The sequence below is a fragment of the Bos grunniens genome, chromosome 5 (assembly GCF_055505025.1).
Source record: "Bos grunniens cultivar Pamir isolate PY7600 chromosome 5, Bosgru_T2T1.0, whole genome shotgun sequence".
NCBI classification, from domain to species: domain Eukaryota; kingdom Metazoa; phylum Chordata; class Mammalia; order Artiodactyla; family Bovidae; genus Bos; species Bos grunniens.
The window spans coordinates 94,903,314-94,929,737 of NC_141169.1; the positions used below are offsets into that span (position 1 = coordinate 94,903,314).

General features: G+C 38.9%; 1 protein-coding gene across 1 annotated transcript in view; it reads right to left on the reverse strand.

Moving 5' to 3' along the window:
• Positions 1-11,532: 11,532 nt before the first annotated feature.
• The window catches only part of DERA (deoxyribose-phosphate aldolase), a 119,281-nt gene continuing 104,389 nt past the window's right edge, over positions 11,533-26,424 (reverse strand). The window contains exons 7-9 of the mRNA XM_086404077.1: positions 19,786-19,898; positions 15,092-15,241; positions 11,533-12,231 (exon numbers count right to left, since the gene is read on the reverse strand). Of these exons, the coding sequence (XP_086260203.1) occupies positions 12,175-12,231; positions 15,092-15,241; positions 19,786-19,898 (320 nt within the window). The 3' untranslated portion in view covers positions 11,533-12,174. The remainder of the gene's footprint in view (positions 12,232-15,091; positions 15,242-19,785; positions 19,899-26,424) is intronic.

A 26,424-nucleotide genomic window follows, 5' to 3' on the forward strand; every position in this document is an offset into this window, starting at 1 on the left:
GGAAACCCAGAGCCAAAGAGTAACAGGTCTCAAATTCCAATTCTATGTGTGACCTTAAAACAAATCACTTAATTTCTTTATATCTCCATCAACTAACTCATCTACAAATTGATAAATATAATCGTACCTATCTTGTAGGACTGTTGTGAGGATTAAAGAGTTAATACATATAAAGCACTTTAGAATGGTACCTACAACATATTAAGTGTATAATCAACTACCAATTACTAGTCTATATTAGCAAATATGTGTTCAAAGAATTCTGCAATTCCGTGAATTTCCAGTAACTTAAAATATACATTAGGCACTCAGAAAATGCTGGAGAGTGATCTCTGAATTTTGTAGATTTTTCCAAATCCTTCTAAATACCTTGTCTCATTAAAATGAAAGTGTTTTAAATAAGAATGGCAGTTACTCTTTTTTGAAAACTAATGCTCAGCATATATATCAGGCAGATACCTGTTAAATCTATCAATGAAATCCTACTATGAGAACATGTTTACATAATTCTTTTATGTTAAAAATACTCATATCCATTCTTTTTAGAGTAGAATCAAGCATCTACAAAACTATACTATCTCTTCTTTGCAAAATCTTGCTGCGGGTGTGTCAAATGTTCTAACCAATCCACCAGGTACAGACACTGACTGCTGTTTAAAAGACACAATCGAAGAACATATTAAATACTTCCATAAAGCTTGGAAAGTAAAGCTAACTTTCAACCATGGAAAGGCTTAAGCAGTAGGTAAATTTGGCACATTTGGTCTTAAGTCATTTTAAAGGCATTAAAACATATTTCAAAGATTTCAAACATGCAATTATTTTTCCTGCCACTCAAAACATGAAATAAACATTGCTCTAAAAAGATATGTGCTTTTTTACCCATCAAAACAAACAACTTAATGATTAAAAATTGCTTTCACAAACCATTTTTCATACATTTGCAACTCATCCAGCCAGTTTTTAGTCTGAAATTACAGAAGCCATTGGTAAAAATGGATCATTGTTCCAAAAAATTTAAATGCATTAAACTCAAGATGTGGTTACTCTATGAAAAACTCCCCTAAAAATATGTATCATGCATGTACTTTGGAATTCCAGTCACTAGTAAAGCTGTAGTTCTGTCTGTCTAATGGTGCTGATTTTTTTGTTGTTGTTTATCCTGTGGATCAGCCTTATAATCATACCTTCCCTGTATTTATCCAGAGAGAGAGTTGTTTTCTGCATTAACTTAACAAATAAATCCTGAGCACCTACTCTCTGTAAGGAACTCTGTTGTATATTGTAAGGGATTTAAAGCTGGTTGCAATAGTCCTACTGCTCAGAGTTCCCACTCGGGATGAGCAGAATGGCAATGCTGACAGATAGACTGAATATAAGACAGTCTGCTCTGTCCACATCACTTTACAAGCTCCAGGCCATGTGCCACTCTGATGAAGGGAGGATACACAGGCCAACCAGACTTTGCTCCTAGACCATCCCTGCTTGACCTAGTAGCCACCATACCCCAATTTTTTATTCTGTGATCTCCTAGTTTAAAATCTGGCTCCCTCTACCCACCAGACATATTTAGAGCCTCTTCATTGACTCAGATTTCTCTCCACTCTTGAGTCTCAGACTTGCAAAACTCCCAGTTAAGAGATCTGCCCGTTCTGCTCTATCCCTTATCATCTCTGGGGGACTCATTTCCAGATCACTGCAGATACCAAAATCCGAGGATGTTCAAGTCCCTTATATAAGACGATATAGTGGTTGCATATAGCATATACACACTCCCATGTACTTTTACTTTTATTTGCATATATTGACTGCACTGGGGCTTCGTTGTGGTGCACGGGTCTCACCTTGTGGTGACTTCTCTTGTTGCAAGCACGGGCTCTAGAGCCCAGTGGGCTTAGTTGCTCTGCAGCATGTGGGATCTTGCTGGATCAAGGATGGAACCTGTGTCCCCTGCACTGGCAGGTGGATTCTTATCCACTGTACCACCAGGACGTTCACTCCCATACACTTTAAATCATCTCTCAATTAGTTATAATACCTAACACAATGTAAAAAAGAAGGAAGTGAAAGTTGCTCAGTCCTGTCTGACTCTTACGTGACTCTACGGACTGTAGCCTGCCAGGCTCCTCTGTCCATGGAATTCTCTAGGCAAGAATACTGCAGTGGGTGGCCATTCCCTTCTCCAGGGTGCTCTGTAAATACAGGCATACCTCAGATAGTATGGGTTCACTTCAGACCACCACCATCAAGCAAATACTGCAGTAACATTGGTCACACACTTTTTGGTTTCTCAATGCATGTGAGTTATGTTTACACTACACTGTAATCTGTTAGGTGTGTAACAGCATTATGTGTAAAAATAAAACATATCTGCCTTAATTAAAAAATACTTTATTGCTAAACAGTGCTAACCATCAACTAAGCCTTCAGTGAGTCATAATAGTTTTCTAGTGGAGGCTTTGAAATACGGCAATAATTACCAAACTGTGACACAGAGACACAAAGTGAGCAAATGTTGTTAGAAAAATGGTGCAGGGACTTCCTGGGCGGCACAACGGCTAAGAATATCCTTGACAATGCAGGGGACACAGGTTCAATCCCTGGTCCCAGAAGATCTGATACTTTGGAGCAACTAAGCCCATGTGCCACAGCTACTGAGCCTGGGCTCTAGAGTCCATAAGCCACAACTACTGAACCTGCACGCTGAAACTACTGGAGCCTGCGTGCCTTACAGCCTGTGCTCTGCAGCAAGAGAAGCCACTGCAATAAGCCCGCACACCACAACTTGAGAGTAGCCCCTACTCTCCACAACCGGAGAAAGCCCACATGCAGCAACAGAGACCCAGCACAGCCAAAAGTAAAAAAATAAAACAGCATGTACATGTCAAAAAAAGTAACATTAAAAAAAAGAAAATTGAAGTACTGATGTTGTACATCTTGGAAAAGTGAATTGTTCTCCGATTAAAAAAAAAAATGGTGCAGATAGACTTGTTTGAAACAGGATTGGCACAACCTTCAATTTATAATACACACACCATCAGGACTTCCCCGGTGGTCCAGTGGTTAAGACTGTCTGCTTCTACTGCAGGGGCATGGATTTGGTCCCTGGTCAGGGAACTAAGAAATGCCCTGGTACAGCAAAAAAATTTAAAAAAAAATAAAATAAAACATCCACTATCTATGAACCATAATAAAGTGAAGTACAATAAAATGAGGTATGCCTGTAGTTGCCAGGGCAGGGCAAATTTAAGTTTGTTTTTGGGAACTGTATGGTATTTTTTTCTTTTAGTATTTTTGCTCCACAGTTGGTTGAATCCAGGGTCTGGCCTAGACCCCTACCCACCTCTTCTTTCTCCCTCCCACCACAATCTGCCTGCCATAAAAGGAGAAATTTTAAAAGATACAAGGTAATAACTTTATTATAAGAATGAGAGAAAACAGCCATTACAGGAGGTCATAGGAGTGAGACAAGGCTTCTGATTTTGAATCTTCTGATGATGTTTAGTGATGAGTTTCAAGGGTACAAAGCATGTTTATACTCAAACAATGATTAGATCTGTATTATCAAAGTAGTATATTTTTACATGTGTGATTTTTCACTTTTTTTTGTAGTGCCATCATGGTACCAGAGAACTAGAACTTTACAAAGGGCTTCTACATGCCTGACACTTTCCAAGTTCAGTTTTATTTATTATTTTCCTGCACATCCTGATGGGGAAGATGTTTTATCAAGGGTGAGATATTGAATAATGCCAGATGCCCGTGCTACAGTTTCAATCCATATTTCTCAGCACTTTCAGTTTTAGAGTTGCTGTTTCTACTAGTGATTGCAAGGTCCATCAGAATTTATATTCATCCAAACACAATGAACAACTCGTTCTATTCAAATGTAATATTCATACAAATTCCAAATCCTTGACCTCAAAGGCAGCAGATCAAAGAAAGTTGCAAACCCTAAGAAGACAGACCCATAACTTCTATGGATCAACTGGAATAAGTACACAGACTGGCAACAGGTGTTTTTACTGGACCCAGTTTGGCATAAAAAAGCAGGGAAGGTAGAGCTAAAAAAAATCATATAGCACCCCCCATTATTTGCAGGAAGCAGCCTGTCGTCAAGGCAGGGTCAGAGAGCAAGAATGCAATGAGAGACGCCTCAAAGCCAATGATCTCTGGTAGCTAGGGAGAGTTAAGGCCAAAAGAATTCACTCAAAAATACAATCTTATATCATGAGGAACTTATGTGCCTGTGAATAGCAAGAACTCCTGACTGGTCTAGAGACTGGATATGGTATCTCTCCCACACAAATCTCTTGTCAGTAGCTTGTCCAGAAAAAAACTTCATCTTATTAAAATATGAGCATCTATGCAAAGCTACTACAAGAAAATAAAAGAAAAATAGATACAATGGAAGATAAATACATCTTTCATTGTAGAACAAGAAAAATGTTTCCATATAGTAGACAAAAATTGGGCCAAGTATACTGCCATAAACTTGAAAACAAACAAAAAGACCAAACTAAAGCTACCATATCTATAAAGAAAGAGCTCATATCAAATATACAAGAGCTCAGGGAAGCTGCAGTAAGATAATGGGAAGTGAAATATGATTTGAAAGAACCCAGGAAACAAACAATTCACTGGCAGCAACCAGATTTTGCAAAAAACATGGAAAGAAACAAGAGTGTCAGAAATAAACAAAAAGAAGAAATGGAAACTTCAAAGTAGAAAAAAAGAAATTTAATTAGAAAAAAATAGTAGCAAGACAGGACAGATTAAAGAGGTCTTAACACATGTAGTAACTTAGTATCCTGATGAAGATGTAAAACATAACAATATAGGAAAAAAGCTAAAGATATACTTCAAAGTAACTTTCTAGAAATACATCATAAACCTACAGACTGAGAGGGCATGCTGAACTACAGGAAAATTTGACACAAAACATTCAACACTGTTTTAGTAAAGTTATTGGAACTGAAAGAAAAAAACAAACAAACTTGTGCATTAAGGCGAAAAGTTTGAGTCAGAATGTTACTTTCTACAGTAATGTTTAAATGGCAGAAGACGTTGCAGCAGTGGTACAAAGCCCTAGGGGACATAAACTGCATGGTTTAAGAACTGTACACAGTCACATAGTCATCAAAGCATAATGAAAATGAATATTTTTGAACTTGCAAACCTCAGGAAACACTCCCTAAGCCCTTCCCCAAGAAACTACTACAAGCCAAACTTTGAAGAGCAAACAGATAAATGGAATACTGGTCCTAAGTATTGACCTCATTAAACTGTAGGACTAAAATGAAGACAATTTCTGAAGATCACGGTCACAGAATAGAATTTAAATGTTATAAACCTAATGATGTAGAAACAATACAGCCAAGGTCTGGAGGGAAAGAGGACAGATGGTGGGTAGTAATGTCAACCTGATGATTTTCTCCTCTGGTAGAGCAGAGGATTGAAAGATGATTGAAGCTGATAAATCATATAATAGAACTACAAGTACATTTCAAAATCTAAATATGAATGAAAAATTATGTAATCGAGAGTCAGGTGACTCTGGGAGAAAGTGGAAAACACTAATTTTACCATTACTCATGGCAGGAAGTCAATAGACAGCTGCCTGCTGCTGCTGCTGCTAAGTCGCTTCAGTCCTGTCTGACTCTGTGCGACCCCATAGACGGCAGCTCACCAGGCTCCCCTGTCCTAGGATCCTCCAGGCAAGAGTACTGGAGTGGGGTGCCATCGCCTTCTCCAAGATAGCTGCCTAAAGAAACGTAAGTTTAAGTATTTAGGGGAAGAAACACTGTCATGTATCGCTGGCGAGAAAGTATAAAAAGGATACCATAGGCTATCTCTAGACTGTTTTATGGGCCCAAGAGACAAGGGGCAACTTTGCAGAGTTTAGCTTTGGGGACTGACTAGACATGAATGGAGCTTCCCTGGTGGTTCAGTGGTAAAGAATCCACCTGCCAATGCAGGAGACTTGGGTTCAATCCCTGGGTTGGGAAAATCCCCTGGAGAGGGAAATGGCAGTATTCTTGCCTGGGAAATCCCATGGATAGAGGAGCCTGGCAGGTAATCCATAGGATTGCTAAAGAGTCGAACATGATTTAGAGACTAAACAAAAACAAAGAAGTGAAAATACAGTTGAGAGGAAAGACCACATACCATCTCTCCAGCATCAACTTGTTACATTATTGTGGACAACTATTATGACTGGTGACCATCCAACACCTTTTGAATACTATCTTGCCACCTCCTCACAAAAGACCAAAGCTGTTGGCCCAGCTTCCTTTACAGTTCGGAAAGGAATGTGACTGAGGCTCCAACAACCAGACACAACTCCACAGGGGTTTGACACCCAAGAAAGCATCTTTGGCCACTGGGATAAATGAGCATTTCAGCTTTCAGGGGTGGCAAAGACAGAGGTTCTAGGTTCAAGGGCCCAGAGATGCTAAGAGTAAGTCACCCATGGAGCAGATCTTAAGATTCTGGGTGCTACTCAGAGCTTGCTGTCTCTGTGCCTATCCGGCCTTCCTAGATATTCTGTAAGGCAGGGGTCCCCAACCTCTGGGCAGTGGAGCAGTACCTTCAGTCACATCAGCGGCGGCATTAGATTAAAAATAAAAGTGCACAATAAGTGCAATGCGCTTGAATCATCCCGAAACCATCCCCTCCACCTCTGGCCAATGGAAAAACTGTCTTCCACAAAATCACTCCCTGGCGCCAAAAAGGTTGGGGATCACTGCTGTAAGGTACTCAGTATGATTTTTAAATAAATTTATTTTCTGCTTAAGCTAGGTAGGAGGGATTTCTGTTATTTGCAACTAAGAACAATGCTTGACTATGTATAGTACCAGCAGAACACATATTTGAAAAGAAAAACAAAAACAAATTTTAAACACCTATTAGCCTTGAAAAAAACCAAGAACCTAATGTTTTCACTGGCTCCCAGTCACTTACACACAGTAACTTCACACCAAGATGCTAAGTATCTGTGAAATGTCCCTCTTCTAGAACATGGTATCTGTTTCAAATATTAAAGAATGGATTCTGTTAAAATACATCTTGCTTTTAAGTGCAATTATCCAAGAATCACCAGAGGTCAAAGCATTCTAAAGAGGTAAATTCAAATACCAAGTCTTACTATCTTGGCTTGCTGAAATCCTTTGCAAGATTTTGTGGATGATTCTACACTCATCTAAAATGTTTATGCTAGGCTCCAAAGCTTACTTATAAGCCCAAAGTTTGATCCAGTTCACTGCCTACTGTGAAAGGATTAACAGATAATGTTATTCCATTCTCCCTTTTGTTCTCCGCTATGAAAAGCAGTAAAAAATACACATTTATCCTGGCACCTTGTGATAAAGATGGTCTGCTGCTGAATGGATACATTTACGTTGGAATCTAGGTGCTGAGTACAGTGGTTCTCAAAATGGGTTCCAGGATCAGAGCATCAACATGACTTGAAAATTTCTTGGAAATGAAAATTATACTGAATTGGAAATTCTCAGGGTGGGGTCCAGAATTCTGTGTTATAAACTCTCCTGGTGTTCGTGTTCTATGTGTTTGAGAACCACCTTCTTTGGCAGCACAACGAAACCACTCCAATCAGAGGAGAATTAAATTCTGAAGATGGAATAGCAAGTTGTACCTTCTCAATTACACATTTCAGGGCGTTAAAGGAGTTCTTTTCTAGAACTAACTTAACTTCACATGCAGCACAAACTCACTTCTTCACTGAGGAGAAATGAAACGTTATGCCCTTTGGAGCACTAGGAAAAAATGTAGGAGGTGAAATCCATTTCTGCATTTGCTTTCCTCATCATGCTCAAGAGTCTTGCTTCTCAAAGGAAAATAGATATTTTTACAACCACCACCAAATGATCCTTTCCAGGACTCTTGGTTACTAAGATCCCATATGGAATCTTTTCCTGGGACTGTTAGACCTCAATTACTTTTCAGTCTTCTCCTTAGGCTAAATAATCCCAGTTCCTTTTACCTTTATTTAATACTTTTTAAAAACTCATCATTCCTTTCAAGCTATGGAGTGAAATATGACCTAATTTGACTGTTCAATTAAATTGAAACGCATTTCTTGTCACTGAACTATAGAAATTAATGTCACAAAACCTAAGTTTCTCATACTCTACGTATGTTTTATAGTACGAGATGTACTTCTTAAAATAAAAAGTCAAACTTAGGTTTGTCCTTTCTAGATATTCTTATCCCTCCTCTTCACCCCATTCCTCTTCCTAAAAAAAGTTCAGTTCATGGTAAGGTCACTAAGTATTCTGTATATATCGGATTAAACATTCTGATCCTCATTTGCCCTATTAAATAAGAACTGACCAGATGGATATTCCTCTGACTCTCTCTCCTGAGCAGGGTTTAGTTAATTAAAAATGATTATTTTTACTACGTATTTTATATATCAGCCAGATGTTACCTGTGGTCATTTCTGGAAAGGATCATTTGGTGGTGGTTATAAAATAGACATTTTCCTTTGGGAAGGGAGACTCTTGAGCCCAATCAAGAAAACTAATGGAGAAATGGATTTCACCTCATACCTTTTTCCTAGTGCCCAAACAGGATAACTTTTCACTTTCTTTGAAAGTAGGATCTATTAAAATTCTGTCTTCTAACTCTGCAGTCTGGCCCTACTTATGTTGTATCCAAAAAGGATCAATTGATTTAGGAAGAAAAATTAATGCTGGTTTCCGTCTGTACCAGAAGTGTAACTTGACTTTTCCAAACAAACTGATTTGGTTTCTCTAGATCTGGTTTAAGACATATATAGGTACGACACGGCAACTGTTCTGCTCAGTCAGGACAGGGACTCCCATTGTGTCACTGTCATGATGGCCTCCCAGATAGATTTGTAACGGTTTCTGCTTTTGCACGAGTCTCCTTAGAAGCTACAGTTCATGCAAACTAATTTACCTAAATTTCCCATTAGTGCTAAAATACTCCAGAATGAGGCAAAGATACTATAATTACAAATCTGTTTTGTGATTACACTGTCATTTTCTCTTCATCTGCAGACAAGCTAGAAGCTAAACAAGTGCCCCCTCTTTTTTTCTTAAAAGCAAAACAAACAAAAATAAAGCGATGTTCAACATTCTTTTTTTTAAAAAAAACACCAATTCTTGAGATCACTCAAAATTCTGAAAGTCTAACAGATTAAACAAGCCACACTAGGGACTTCCCTGGTGGTCCAGTGGTTAAAGACTTCACTTTCCAATGCAGGGGATGTGGGTTCGATACCTGGTTGGGAGGCTAAGACTCCACGTGCTTCACAGACAAAAAACTAAAACACAAAACAGAAGCAACACGGTAGCAAATTCAATGAAGACTTTAAAATGGTCCATGTCAAAATATTTTTAAAGAGAAAAATAACCACACTATCACTTGGTTTAGATTTAGAGAGTTGGTCTTCTCTACAACACCATTTAGATGACTAGAGACAAATGTGAATCTTTCAAAAGTCTGACACTCACATGAGGACAAACATAATCATTTGGTATGGCAGAGTGTATGAACAAGTAAGACACATTTCATTCCAAAGCCCTGGCTACATCTTGTAAAGTATCTCGTGGCGTGAGGTAGATCTATTAATAGGTTCTGGGCTCAGTTCTGATTTTCTACATCATCTTGTAATACTGACTTTCCCACTTGGAGTTTTTGAAAACATAGAACTAGATATTCTCTAAAGTCTTCTTAAGCCCCTAAGTGATATGATGGGTTGTTTGTTTAAAAATATCTTTCAGGCTTAAATTCTGCTTTCTTGAACCACTGCAACAATTTTTACAGAGGAAGGGGTAAGGGTGGGGTAGGAGTTGCTTTCATTAACTTACAAGCTTTAAATACAGAACACAGTGACTCATCTTCTGATTGTATAAAGCATCTGCTCCCTGTGTCCCGAAGTACACAAATCTGCTTGCAGTAAATCACGGTCGCCTCAGAAATGATCTCTTCCTCTTATGTTTTCATGGCAATCCACATTTACTAGTGTTTTCCTATTGAAGTCATCTGTGGTACATTTGATTTCAAGAGCCAGGTAAGGGGCAGACATTCCCGATGAAGGGGCTGACAGTCCCTAGAATAAATTGTCCTCCCAAATATATGATTACTTACCTTTAGATCAGGGCATGCTCATCAGCCTCTAATAAGTTTGAGAGACTCACCAGTCTTAATTTCCTATGTGAATCTATAATTGTCCGCAGAGGTCAATTTCAGTGGATGCCTCATATAAATTAGAATTGAAGATAATGATGCCTGTTCACTTGATCAACTGAAATGACCAGCTGGGTTTAATGGGAGGAAAACAAAAACCCCTGTGAAATTGGAATAGCTTCAAAGGTGAGGGAATGTAATTATTTTTCTGCAAAGTTTCTTCTCCAAAGGTGAATGGCCATTGTGCTGGTGGGCATGTGGACCAGCATGTTATGATGGTAGAAATGGTATTCAGAGCCACTGACCACATCCAGAGGCATAAGTCAAAAGTTTGCTCTCTGCCAAGCTGTGGGGGAAAGCAGAATTTCTTCTCCACTCTAATTTTTCATCATGTCATTCACAGTTGGAGAAGTGCTTTGAGTGACGTGCCTAATTGACTTCTGAGAGGCAAATTCTAATTTAAGTTGCTACAGAAGTGTTTTCTCTTTATAGCCATAAACCATTATTTTAGACCTGTTATCATTATCTTTAGGGTAATATAATTTGAGGTCTGAACAAATCTTGGTATCACCTGCACCAACTCCTTTAACCTTACAGATGAAGAAACTGAGGCTCAGGCATGTGAACAGACAGGACTAAGGTCACAAAGGTAGAAAGAGGAAGAGGCGGGCTTAGAATTCAGCAAATGAAAAGACAAAACCAAAACCGATTCCCAGTCCAGTGTTCTCCACTTATGAGTAGCTGGAGACTTGTTTAGGGAGGAAAAAAAGATGCTCTCCATGAAAATCACCATTTAAGAAAACTTAATTTCTACAAAGGTGGGAGGAGGGGCGCTGAGAGAGACAATGAGTAAACGAACCAGTAGCCCCCAAAGCAGATTACTGTTCCCCACAGCTGACTGGGGGCTCTGGCTATGCGTCTCTGAGTGCCAGGGGACAGTTTTACGTACCTGCGGTGACAGCACAGACTCAGGAGCCATACTGTCTCCCTGGGATTGATTCCTGCCTCTGCTAATTCTGAGCTCTGTGACCTTTGGCAAGTTGCTTAAGCTCTCTGTTCCTCAGTCCCTAATCTGCATAAAAGGATGATAGCATCAATACTGACTGTTGTGAGGATTCAAAACCTTACTATATTAACCTTACTATACCAAGAGATTAAATAAAGGCTAAAGTAAATTGATATACATAAAGAGCTTCACACATACTAAGTACTATGTTAGGGTCTGCTGTTTCTTTCCTGTTCACCCTCCCAGGAAAAAGTTTCAGAGTATAAGACGTAAGTGGTACTTGTTAATAATGTACACAGGTGCTCTATCTAGACAAAGACACAAGGACTGTACTAGAGAGACTTAGAAAGTCATGGATAAAATCTCTTTTTAAGTTTAATAGATTAACTTTTCCCTACGTATTACTACAATTTAAAGTTTTTTTAATAAACGATAGGAATGTTTTCATTAAAAATATTCAATGATATCCATAGTTTCATATAAAATGACAGATATTTCATTAGCAAAACAATTAGTAAAAGAGCATTTCTGTTGTGAAAATTAAAGACAAATTATCATGGCAGGAAATTCGTGCTGAGTGATTAGGAAATTAGTCCTGAAGTAGTTTGGAAGAGCAAGGGAAGTTCGGGGTGCTTCATTTTCTTTTGCCACATAGTGGTTCTTGGGCAAGTCAATATTTGCTCCCTTAGAATTTAACATTATCAAAGCTATCATTAACATTTTACTCAGAGTTCTTTAAGAGAAAACCTTTGCAAAATTAACCCTGGAGATATAGTAATTCAGATCATTTCAGATATGCCTTAAATGGGGACCATGTGTAGATTAGTTGGTTTTTTTTCCATTCATTCTTTAAGCGAAATTCAATGGAAATTTTAAGGGCAGGGGGGAAGTTATCTATCCCCCCATTTTTTCATTAAATAATTTTAGCAATCACATAGAAAGATAATTTTTACACATTGTTGCAAAGGACACTTTTGGAATTTGTTGATGATCTAAGACATGGGGAGGTCATGGTAGGCTGCGTATCTTCCAGTCACGTGATGGTAAATCTGTAGGGAAAGCAGAGTTTAGTCATCAGTTATTATATTCCTATTCATATCAATTAATAATGACACTATTACATAATGATTTTAGTTAATATTTCATTATGAAGCCCCACTGTTATGTACTTCAGCAGAATCTCCTTCCAACTTTACTTTAGGTGGAAGTTTGCTTGGAAGAAGGCAGGTGGGGTATGATGAGGTCAATGAACTGAGTTTTCATCTCTTTGTTCTCACAGTCCAATAAATGCCTTTTTAAAAAAGAAAAATTGAAGTTGACTTACAATGGTGTGTTAGCTTCAGGCATACAGCAAAGTGACATATATATATATATACACACACACACACACACAAATATATTCTTCAGATTATTTTCCATTTTAGGTTATTACAAGATATTGAATACAGTTCCCTGTGCTATACAGTAAATCCTAGTTTCTAATCCATTTCATGGAAAGTAGTTTGTATCTGTTAATCTCAAACTTGTACGTTACCCCCTCCTCCCCCTCCCCTTTCCCCTTTAGAAACTAAAAAGTTTGTTTTCTAAGTTGTAAGACTATTTCTGTTTTGTAAATAGGTTCATTTATACTATTTTCTTAGATTCCACATATAAGTGATTTCATAAAATATTTGTCCTTCTCTATCTGACCTACTTCACCAAGTATAATAATTTCCCAGTAGATGCACATTGCTTCAAATAGCATTATTTCATGCTTTTTTAATGGCTGAGTAAGATTCTATTGCATATTAAATACACACACACACACACACACACACACATGTCTTCTTTGTCCATTCCTCTGTCAATGGACATTTAGGTTACTTCCATGACCTGGTTACTGTAAATAGGGCTGCTATGAACATCAGTGTGCATGTATGTTTTTAAATGAGTGTTTTCTCTGGATATAATGCCCAGGAGTGGGATTGTTAGACAATATGGTAGCTCTATTTTCACTTTTTTTAAGGAACCTCCACAGTGTTTTCCACAGCGGCTATACAAATTTACATTCCCTCCAACAGTGTAGCAGGGTTCCCTTTACTCCACACCCTCTCCAGCATTTATTTGTAGATTTTTTGATGATGGCCACTTTTGATAATGGCAAGAATACACAGAAGAACTATACAAAAAAGATCTTCATGACCCAGATAATCACAATGGTGTGATCACTCACCTAGAGCCAGATATCCTGGAATGTGAAGTCAAGTGGGCCTTAAGAAGCATCGTGGAGGTGATGGAATTCCAGTTAAACTATTTCAAATCCTAAAAGATGATGCTGTCAAAGCGCTGCATTCAATATGCCAGCACATTTGGAAAACGCAGCAGTGGCCACAGGACTGGAAAAGGTCACTTTTCATTCCAGTCCCAAAGAAAGGCAATGCCAAAGAATGCTCAAACTACCGCACAATTGCACTCTTCCCACACGCCAGTAAAGTAATGCTCAAAATTCTCCAAGCCAGGCTTCAGCAATACATGAATCGTGAACTTCCAGATGTTCAAATTGGTTTTAGAAAAGGCAGAGGAACCAGAGATCAAATTGCCAACATCTGCTGGATCACTAAAAAAGCAAGAGAGCTCCAGAAAAACATCTATTTCTGCTTTATTGACTATGCCAAAGCCTTTGACTGTGTGGATCACTACAAATTGTGAAAAATTCTGAAAGAGATGGGAATACCAGACCACCTGATCTGCCTCTTGAGAAATCTGTATGCAGGTCAGGAAGCAACAGTTAGAACTGGACATGGAACAACAGACTGGTTCCAAATAGGAAAAGGAGTATGTCAAGGCTGTATATTGTCATCCTGCTTATTTAACTTAAATGCAGAGTACATCATGAGAAACGCTGGACTGGAAGAAACACAAGCTAGAATCAAGATTGCTGGGAGAAATATCAATAACCTCATACACGCAAATGACACCACCCTTATAGCAGAAAGTGAAGAAGAACTAAAAAGCCTCTTGATGAAAGTGAAAGAGGAGAGTCAAAAAGTTGGCTTAAAAGCTCAACATTCAGAAAACTAAGATAATAACATCTGGTCCCATCACTTCATGGCAAATAGATGGGGAAACAGTGGAAACAGTGGCAGACTTTATTTTTCTGGGCTCCAAAATCACTGCAAATAGTGACTGCAGCCATGAAATTAAAAGACGCTTACTCCTTGGAAGGAAAGTTATGACCAATCTAGATAGCATATTAGAGACATTACTTTGCCAACAAAGGTCCATCTAGTCAAAGTTATGGTTTTTCCAGTAGTCGTGTATAGATATGAGAGTTGGACTATAAAGAAAGATGAGAGCCAATGAACTGATGCTTTTGATCTGTGGTGTTGGAAAAGACTCTTGAGAGTCCCTTGGACTGCAAGGAGATCCAACCAGTCCATCCTAAAGGAAATCAGTATTGAATATTCATTGGAAGGACTGATGTTGAAGCTGAAACTCCAATACTTTGGCCACCTGATGCGAAGAACTGACTCATTTGAAAAGATCCTGATGCTGGGAAAGACTGAAGGCGGGAGGAGAAGGGGACGATAGAGGATGAGATGGTTGGATGGCACCACCAACTCTATGGACAGGAGTTTGAGTAAACTCTGGGAGTTGGTGACAGACAGAGAGGCCTGGTGGGCTGCAGTCCATGGGGTCGCAAGAAGTCGGACACAACTGAACGACTGAACTGAACTGAATTGATTCTGACCAGTGTGACAAGATACCTCGCTGTAGCTTTGATCTCATTTCTCTAATGATTAGTGATGTTGAGCACCTTTCCATTTGTGCATTGTCCATCTGTAAGTCCTCTTTAAACAAGTGACTTTTTATTTCTTTCTTAAAAATATTTGTCAGGTGTTCCAAGGACAGCGGGCTGCTGCTCCTCACCTGCCTCTCAATGTCGGCAAGTAGAGCGCTGGCACCTATTCGAAAGAGTTCAGGCTTCATCCACTCGTCTCCCAGCTCCTCCTTTATGAGAGAGAGCCACACAAGGGAGTCCTTCGCACTGCGGATGCCTCCGGCCGGTTTAAAGCCTACCTGAAAGAGGACAAGGGAAAGAGAACAATGCTTAGTATTGTTACTGTGTTGCTTTAAAAACTGGTCTTGCATTAATACTGGGTCTCCATCCTCTCTCTCTTTTCTAAAGCCTATTTCACTTCCCCCAGCACTCAGAGCACTGACTCAAGCCCATTCACAGGACAAAATGACTTTTCCAAGATTAATGGGAAGAATGTCACTGCTTCCAAGGAGACACTAATGAGAGTTAATAACCCTCATTAACATTTCACTTGCTGGAAAGTCATAAGCCTTAACCATCTAGACTGTAGCTGTGAACCTGGGATAAACAAGAGAGGTGTCAATAAACAGGAAAACATAACACAAGAGCCCGTTCATTCTCCATTTCTATCAGGAGGCCAGGGGAATGTACACCTTTTGGCCCTTCAATCTGAGCTGCAAAAGATACATTCATGGGTTTAAAATGAGAAGAATCAGTGAGGCTGTACTAACCAAACCACGGAACCACCAAGGACAGGTGACAGTTATTTTAATCAACTTAACTACAGGGACTTTTAAGTTGTCAGTAGACCGAGCCGCATAAAACAGCCAAACAGCTAAATAAGCACAGGAGAGAAAGACAGTGTAGGGGCCCTTCATACTTCAGCAGTCTCTGCGGGTGACCACCAATAGTGCAATTCAGCCAGTATCTGATGTTTACAAATGATGTCCTTGAGTCCATTAGAACAGGATAGATGTGTCCTATATACAGTACAACCTGCTTTTCTAGAAATACTCTTCTAAGAAGTTGACTATCCGATAGAGTAAATACCCAAAGCCCAAGGACTGAAGCTCACACATTTGACCACTCAAGAATTTGGCTGCTCTGCTGGGGAGCACCAGTGAGGGGGCATGTCAGAGGGGTGGTTGTTGCTAACAGAATGCCAGAGAAGGGACACAATAAGTATATGGTCCATTATCAGCCTATAAAAAAAATGAATAAACAGAAACCTCAATTAGGGACTTCCCTGGTGGTCCTGTCATTAAAAATCTGCCCTCTAAAGCAGGGGACATGGTTTTGATCCCTCATCCTAAGACCCCACATCCTGCGTTTCTGCAACTACTGAGCCCATTCGCCACAAGGAAAGTTGCCCTATGCTGAGACTAAGACCTAATGCAGCCAAATAAATTTTTTTTAAAAAGAAAGAAAAGGAAACCTCAATTTAATAGAGTTGCAGGCGCTTACTCCCGGATAACAGGAAGAAGAGAGACTCTTCTTTCCTGGTAAGGACTCAGTCTGTGAATAGTCCCAGACTCCTTGTTTACTATACCTCCCATCATCCTTTTCCTCTCAAGCATTCTTCTTCCCTTGCCCTGCAGGGAGTTGCATGTGGCTCGCCATGTTCACTGATCCCCAGTAAATCCATCTTTGCTGGAGAAATAGCTGGCAGTCTACTTGCTTGAGGTCAATAAACCCAAGCTAGAAACTTCTAGCTAAACCGGCCTCCCCCATTTTCCTCACCACACCACATCCAACGACCAACAGTGAAGTCTCACCAAGCCCACCCTCTGAATCCCTCTCCATACACACACACGCTTTCCTCTCAACTCTCCATACACACAAACGCTTTCCTCTCAACTCTCCATACACACACCCACTTTCCTCTCAACTGTTCTAAACCGGTTCCACTGGTTTAGTTCAGACCTCGTCAGTCCTCACGGGAACATCGGCAGAAGTCCCCTAAGTTTCCCTGCCTCGGTCACATGTCACACAGCTAAGCAACAGCCACACACAGATTCTAACTACATCTGCCTATCACTCTGGAGCCCAGGTGACCTTGTAAGAGTAAGGGGAGGTGAGGGTGGGAGAGGTAAGTGGAGGGAAGCTATTTATTGAGATAAGGCAAAAAAGAAAAAAAAAATCAGTGAGCTGATATTAGCATACATGTTAATCATAGGAGCATTTTCTGTCAATTAGGCAGTACTGCACACAGATTTTTCTATATAATTCTGTTGTATCAGCAAGTCTATTTGGCAATGCTTTGAAACAGAGTTTCTAGCGTAAGTTTATCCTGTCTTTTTTTAAGGGAGAGAATATGGAAAACATAAATCTGCAATGAAATCGGTTATAAAATATCAAATCTCTGCTTCTCAAGAGTGACACTAATCATGGTCTGGAAGGCAACCTATTACATTTTAAAACAGCCCTTAAATCAATGATGTGGAAGCTTCACGTCTAAGGGCTGCCTGGACAGCTTGGCAACACTTTTCAACACTAGGAGAAAATGCCCCTGATTTGCAGCTACACACATGGGTCCTTTCTTTGTGAAGTCAAATGTGATCCAGATGAATATGAACTGACTTCTACCTGCTTCTCAGTAAAACCAGGATGAACTTTTATCAGCTAAGGAAAGGGGCAATAGAGTTAAAAAGAAAATCATGAGAGACAGCAAACTGTTCCTCCCTTTCTACCCTGATCTAGATCATTGAACAGGTAAAATTTTTATTGAAAAATTCTTGTGTAAGTGTTCTTTCAGGAAGGGATGTGTTCACTTTTAAGATAATGGCTCAATGAGTGAGTCAATGAATGCTTGTTAAAAACAATACAGGACTGGGTGCCCAGTGGAGAATTTTAGCCCCAACTGTGGAGCATACGAGGGCTTCTCTGTGTAGCTCGATGGTAAAAAATCCACCTGCCAGTGCAGGAGACACGGGTTCAATCTCTGGACCAGGAAGATCACCTGGAAAAGGAAATGGCACCCCACTTCAGTATTCTTGCCTGGGAAATCCCACAGACAGAGGAGCCTGGTGGGATACAGTCCATGGGGTTGCAAAGAGTCAGATCACCTGAGTAACTAAACACCATCACAGAGTTTATGAACGTAGAGATGCCTGAGGACTGTCCCTGACCCAGGGCTGCCAGGGGTGAGGGCCCAGGCATTTGAAGTATAAAAAACTTCACATCAGTACATCCCTGGCAGTCCAGTGGTTAAGATTTTGCCTTTTGATGTAGAAGCTGAGGGTTCAATCCCTGGTGAGGGAGCTAAGATTCCATATGCCTCACAGCCAAAAAAAATCAAAACAAAACAGAAGCAATATTGCAACAAATTCAATACAGACTTTTTAAAAATGGCCCACATCAAAAAATTCTTAAAAAAAAAAAAAAAAACTTTGCATCTATTGGAATGTTTTTTGGCTGAGAGTAACCCCAGGTCTAGTGAATGGTGGTGATCTCATTTGAGGGTCCCGAAGCTAGAGTTCTCATATTTACAGACTTTCTTTAAAAAAAAAAATTGTTTTTAAATTCGGATCATTGCAAAAAGGCTACCAAGTAGAGGTTACTCAAGTTAAGTCAACTTTCCTATGTCGGTCACAGTAGATATTTATCCTATTTGTACACTTTTAAGATATAAAGGTATTCTGAAGGAAAAATTCTGGAAGGAGTTCATCTCCCCTTAAACCTAGGTACTTTCTAAGAAAGGTCTCCGATTCCAAAATAAACTGAAATACAGTCACATATAAAGTCATCACATCCCAGCTGGCAAAGGATTAAAGTTCTTTTTTTGGTTTCTATTCAGCAGACATCAAGAGATTGGTTTTAAAAGATGCCTTTCGTGAAGGCAAAGTCTCATTTAAAAAAAAAATTACCTTTCTCTCCCATGATGTAAAAAAAAAAAAGTAATCCTTTGAGATAATTTGCAGCTAAACAAGCAACTTGAAGTGAAAAGGAAAATCCAAACTCATTTTTAAAAAAAAACACCTCATACGCATTTTTTCCTTTTAAATTCATATGTTTCAAAAAATATGTATTATTTTTCGAAAAGCTGACAAAAGCGAGCATATACCCTCCTCAGCTTAACAGTCTTCCAAAGAGCACATCTGACTGCCATAAAACGCAAAAATGGATATTTAATTCAAGAGCTATATAACGTCTAGCTACCTTTTCCCTGCTGTTTCACAGCATTTCATTATTTTGTTTAATAAGTTCATCTCCTCGAGAATTTTCTCTTCACCTCATATTATTAAAAGTAATAAGTTTTTCTGGACCGGGGGTTTCCCAACAGAAAAACCAATTTATGTGTGTCCTTCAATAATGACAGGAAAAGATTATTTCCCATTATATTGCATACTTTTCATATCGCCACCACAGCTTATCATTCAATAAATGTTACTCTGCAATTCTTTCCATTCCTCAAGGAAGTTTAATTTCTGCATTAACCTGTTTTCGCCGGCCAACGCCTTAGCAGAAAGCCTCTGTGTTGTGGCAGAATTAGTTCGTTAAAGAACCCATTTAGGAATCTCCTGTCAGTGATAACATTGTCTTCGGTTAATAAAAGGATGTAAAGTGAGTTTACATCTTGATCACACCTACCAACTCCCTCACTCACCCTCACTTTTCTATGAATCACACATTCTTTCCCCGTGAATGTATTCTTTTGTCATGAAAGGTAAATTAAACATTTATCTTAATAAAGGGAATGCATTCACAGCATCTGCATATAAAGACACTATAGTGGCTGTGACTAGTATTATAAATAACATCATCTTTACTCAGAAGGAAGAAAGATTTGCAGGCAATAAAATACCTTGTTTCCAGTTTTCCAGAAGAAATCTCTAATGGCCCGAAGCATAACTATAGCTACTGGAAAGGTAGCATTTACTGTTTCTTTTCCCGTAGAGGTCTTAATAAAATCTGATCCTTAAAAAAAAAGAGGAAGAAAAACTCCATATCAATTTTTTAAATTTATTAATTAAAACACTTAATTTTTTTTTCACTTTTGAGTCAGTGGAAGGAGCAAGTCATGTACCTTTTTTTCCCCTGAGGAATTTATTTTTCATCAATTATTTGAAAAACTAAAACCAAATCTCTCTTTAAAGTCATTCTGTCCATATATTTTTTTCCTCCTACTTTGTGTGTATGCTCAGTCGCTAAGTCACGTCTGACTCTTTGTGACCCCATGGACCATAGCCCACCAGGCTTCTCTGTCCATGCGTTTCTCCAGGCAAGAATACTGGAGTGGGTTGCCATTTCCTGCTCCAGGAGATCTTCCTGACCCAGGGATCTAACCCATGTCTCCTGAGTCTCCCAAGTTCCTCTTACTATAAAATTAATTAAATTAGGCATCAAATGGATTCTTCCAGACCCTGGGGCTCTTGTGTCTACATTTCCATATCATCAACTAAAACCAAGTTGGTTTATTTAATGGAAAACTGAGAGAAATAGAAACAATTTTTTGCCCTATGCTTAGCATCACACTACTACAAAACTGGAGGGCTTACTCATTTTCCCCTCATCTTCTTATGTGCGGTAGAAAGTGCACAGTACAGATGTGACAATACAAGGAGAATCATCACTAGCTGATGTCTGCTGCATTGTTTCTTAACAAAAGCTGTCTTCCAACTAGACTGTGACTTTCAAGAAAGACACCACATATTTTCAACTTGCAAATATTTTAAACAACTTTCTGTCTTTCAAACATATCTTCAACCTAATGATGTAATTTAACAAAATAGCACAAGGAGACAAAGAAAGGAGAGTAATAGTTAAGAGTCACTGGGTACTATGCACTATTCTAGTGATTTACAAGTATTGACTCAATCCTCACAATAACTGTATGCATTAAGTACTAATATGATCCCTATTTTTAAGGAGGAAATGGTGACTACAGCCATGAAATTAAAAGACGCTTACTCCTTGGAAGAAAAGTTACGACCAACCTAGACAGCATATTAAAAAGCAGAGACATGACTTTGCCAACAAAGGTCCATCTAGTCAAGGCTATGGTTTTTCCAGTAGTTATGTATGGATGTGAGAGTTGGACTATAAAGAAAGCTGAGCGCCAAAGAACTGATGCTTTTGATCTGTGGTGTTGCAGAAGACTCTTGAGAGTCCCTTGGACTGCAAGGAGATCCAATCAGTCCATCCTAAAGGAAATCAGTTCTGAATATTCATTGGAAGGACTGAAGCTGAAGCTGAAATTCCAATACTCTAGCCACCTGATGCAAAGAACTGATGCTGGGAAAGATTGAAGGCGGGAGGAGAAGGGGACGACAGAGGATGAGATGGTTGGATGGCATCACTGATTCAGTGGACATGAGTTTGAGTAATCTTTGGGAATTGGTGACGGACAGGGAGGTCTGGCATGCTGCAGTCCATGGGGTCACAGAGTTGGACACAACTGAGCGACTGAACTGAACTGAAAGGAAAGTAACTTGCTTGAGGTCAAACAGTAAGTGAGGGAGGAAGAATTCTAACGAAAGCAATAGAATTTAACCCATTTGCTACAGTGCCTCCAAAAAACTTAATGAGGGTCACACAGTCAGACACAGGGTCCATCCTCCATGTGGTAATCTACCCTCAAACTGTTCTGTGGACCACAGCTCAGCATCACAGTCACTACCAGAGAGCTTGTTAAAAACACAGACCTTCGGATCCTACACTGAACCAATTAAATTATAATCTGAATAGAAATTAGATTCCCAGATGATTCCTGGGCAATTTATGGCCCACGCCCACGGAATCTGTGAAATCATTTGTAATCGACTAATCTCTGAGATTCTCCCAAGGTCCATCAAGTGGTCAAAAGAAGTAGAAGAAAGAAGTGGTCAAAACTTCCCCCTCTAGTTTCAAGGGAACAAGACACTTCCAGGAAGACTCTGTGGATAGAGAAGTTCAAATCGACACACCTTGAGTAAGTACAATATGAAAGGCACAGCAGAAAATATAAACACAAATCATTCAAGCTGTTTCCCTCAAAAGCGTACATTCAAGGAGCAGGTGGAGATGCAGCATAAATCCCGTGTAATCACTTGATAAGCCAGAAGTCAGGAAATCTGGTTTCTAGCTCTGGCTGACATTTACCTTGCAAATTCCATCACCTCACCTTTCTCATTTATAAAATATGTCTGGAAATCCTTACTTGCCTCATAGTGTTATAAAAGTAATCAAAAGAGACAGTCTCTATGAAAGGATTCTGAAAATTATCAATGTTATACAAACCAAAATGGAGCAGGGACCTAGGTAGGGCTGCAATCTGTGTAAGAACTATGAGAATTCTGATCTACCCAATCAGGTCATCAGAAACTTTCTTTCCGTTGGACCTGAAGGCCCACTGGAAGAAATGGAGATGCGCCTTTCATGCCCACATTAATCAAGAAGTATTTACTGGGAGCTTATTATGGGCTGCATTCTGTCCTACATGCTGGGAACAGACCGGTACACAAAGTTCCTGCCCTTGTGACTAGATTCTCGAGAAGAAAAAGACAATAAATAAATAAACACATAATGAAGGCCACCTGATGCGAAGAACTGACTCATTTGAAAAGACCCTGATCCTGGGAAAGATTGAAGGCAGGAGAAGGGGACGACAGAGCATGAGACAGTTGGATGGCATCACTGACTCAATGGACATGAGTCTGAGTAAACTCCGGGAGTTGGTGATGGACAGGGAGGCCTGGCGTGCTGCAGTCCATGGGGTTGCAAAGAGTCGGACATGACTGAATGACTGAACTGACTGAATGAATGAATGAAGGCCAGGTGGAGGTAAGTGCGATGAAGAAAAGTAATGCAATGTAATGAACAAGAAAGTGATGGAGGTGGGGAGAGACAGCTGTAATTAAACAGTCATCATAAAAGTATTTCTGATGAGTGAAATCCAGAGACAGATGAAAGGAATCTTTGAAAAGAGCATCACAAGGAGGGAAACGGCAAGTGCAAAGGCCCTGAAGTAGGCATGTACTAAGTTGATGGATGAATGAATGAATGGGACTAGAGAACCAATACCTGGCCCCTACAATATCAGAAATAACAAGCAGAGAAAAGAAATGAAAGCCAGAAAATACATGTAAAAGAACATCAGCAAAGATTCACACTGATACCAAGATGTGTTTTCCTAATAGGTGTCAGTGTCTTCTGATTCACTAGAAGGCTTTGGGTACCATATTGGATACAAGGCTTCCCTGGTGGCTCAGTGGTTAAGAATCCACCTGCCAGTGCAGGAGACACAGGTTCAATACCTGTTCCAGGAAGATCTCACATGCTGAGGAGCAACTAAGCCCAGGCATCACAATTATTGAGACTGTGCTCTCAAGCCCAGGAACAGCAACTACTGAAGCCTGCACGCCCTGCTGCTGCTGCTGCTGCTAAGTCGCTTCAGTCGTGTCTGACTCTGTGCGACCCCATAGACGGCAGCCCACCAGGCTCCACCGTCCCTGGGATTCTCCAGGCAAGAACACTGGAGTGGAGTGCCTTCTCCTCTGCACGCCCTAGAGCCTATGAAGCCACTGCAATGAGACGCCCAAAAACTACAATAAAGAGCAGCCCCGCACTCTCTGCAACTAGAGAAAAGCATGCATAGCAATGAAGACCCAGCAGAGCCAAAAATAAATAAATAAAATTATTTTTAAAAAACCAGTATTGGATATCATCTAAATTCTTCATCTCAGAAGAGAGGCTATCAAGGGTACATATTAATAATCACTTCCTATTGTTGTAGATTCTGGCTTCATAGTTCACTTCTTTTTATTGATGAATAGTATTCTATTGCATGGTTGTTCCACCATTTGTTTATCCATTCATCAATCCATTCATCTATCCAAGGATATCTTAGTTGTTTTCACTTTTGGCAATTATGAGTAAAGTTGCTATAAACATTCATATACAGGTCTTTGTGTGCACATAAGCAATTTTCAAATCAGTTGAGTAAATAACGAGAGTAATTGCTAGATTTTACAGTAAGACCATATTTAGCCTTGGAAAAAACTGCCAAATTTTCCTGCAAAGTAGTTATACCATTTTTCATTCCCAACAATAATGAAGAAGAGTTCCTGTTGCTCTGTATCTTCATGAGTGATTGGTGTCAATTTTTGGCAATCTAACAAGTATGCATATAATCATGGGCATATGTTGTTAGATTAGATTACACCTATTTCAATTATGGGTTACTATTGTAATCAGTTTTTCTTAAATTTCAAATTCTAATTGTCCATTACAGTAAATAGGAAAGAAACAGACCTTTGTATATTAAACTTATATCATGCAACCTTGGTAAACTCACTTAGTAGCTTCTGTTGTTTTGGAGGGATTTTCTCCATAAACAGTCATGTCATCTACACAGAGAGACAGTTTTTATACCTTTCTTCTTGTATTAATTTCTTGTGATTGTTATAACAAATTATAACAAACTAGGTGGCTCAAAGCAACCAAAATTTATTCTCAATGTTATGGAGGCCAGAAGTCCAAAATCAAGGAGTCAGCAGGGCTGTCTTCCCTGTGGAGGCTCTCAAGAGAACATCTTCCTTGCCTCTTTGACTTCTTATAGCTTCCAGCATTCCTTGCCTGCATTACTCCAAGCTCTGTGTCCATCCGCATATTACCTTCCCTTCTGTATGTAAGCTTAATACTACTTTGCCTTTCGCTTATAAGGGCATGCGTGTGCATGAGTGCTCAGTTGTGTCTGGCTCTCTGCAACCCTGTGGTCCATAGCCCAGCAGGCTCTTCTGTCTGTGGAATTTTCCACGCAAGAATACTGGAGTGGGTTGCCATTTTCTACTACGGGGGATCTTCCCAACCCAGAGTATATAGGATGACATTTTCAGCCCACTTGGATAAGCCGGAATAGTAATGTTATTTCAAAATCCTTAATTTAAACACATCTGCAAAGGCTCTCCCCACCAAAAAAAAGGTAATGTTCACAGGTTCTGGGGATGAGGATGTAAATCTATTTTGGGGAGCCTTTATCAGCCTACCACACTTTCCAATCTTTATACATTGATTTTCCTTTTCTTGCCTTATTGCACCAACTAGGACTTACAGTAAGATGTTGAGTAGGAATGCTGAGAAAGAACACCCATCCCTGTTCTTAGAAGGGTCTTAAGGAAAAAGCATCCAGTTTCTCAGCATATTAGCTGAAGTTTGTTTGTAGATATGTTTTATCAAGCTGAGGGGGTTCCTCTCTATTCCTAATTTGCTGAGAGATTTTCTTAGGATTAGGTGTTGGAATATATCAAATGTTTTCATTGTACCAATTGATATTAGCACACATTTTTTTTCTTTTTTAGCTTATTGATATGGTAGATTATATTACATTGAATCAGTCTTGCACACCTGGAGTAAATCCCAGTTGGCTGTGGTATATTATTCTTTTTATATATTGGACTCATTTTTGCTACTACGTTGTGGACAACTTTCACATCTATGTTCATGAGTGATGTTAATATTCATCTATTGCTTTCCTTTCTCATAACTGATATTTGGGTAATGATAGTCTTATAGAGTGAGTGCTCTCTCTTTTACTTTCTAGAAGAGATTGTGGAGAACTAGTATTATTTTCTTCCTTAAATGTTTTGTACAACTCATCAGTTAAACCATCAAAAGCTAGTGCTTTCCTTTTTGGAAGGTTTTAAACATTTTCTTTAATAATTTGCTTAATATTTATTCAATAATTTATTAAAGTATCAAATATATTATTATTAAATTATCAAATATTATATTATTAAAGAAGCAAATTTGTTATTATATACTATCATTAAAATATTTTATAAAATAAAATTAAAATGACATCATTAATAGCCATAGGTCTATTCAGACTATTTCTCTCAGTGTGAGTTTTGGTTATTTATATCTTTCAAGAAATTGATCTAAGCCATCTGTATTATCAAACTGTGGCAAAGAGTTCTTCATACTATTCTTTCATTATTTTTTTTAATGATGATAGGAATAGTAATGATCTCTTGTTTCTGATATTAGCATTCTCTCTTTGATTCTTGGTTATTCTAACTAGAGTTTTATCAATTTGATTGATCTTTTCAAAGTACCAGCTTTGGGGATTTTCAAATTTTCTATATTGTTTTTGTTTTCAATTTCATTTCTGTTCTAAATTTTATTTCTGTTGTTCTGCTTGCCTTAGGCTTAAATTGTTGTTCTTTCTCTTTGTATGTCCTAAGGTAGAAGCTGAGATTATTGATTTTTGATCATTCTTCTCTCTAACACATGCAGTTAAAAATTTCCTTCTAAGCTCTGCTTTTGCAACACTTTACAAATTTTGATGAGTTGTACTTTAACTTTCATTTAATTAAAAAGAAATTTCAAAAACTTCCTTTGAGAATGTCTTGAACCAAATGTTATTTAGAAGTACCTTAATTTTCAACTATTTGGGAAATTCTCAGCTGTCTTTCTTCTATTGATGTCTAATTTAGTTTCACTGTAGTCCAAGAACATACTTTCT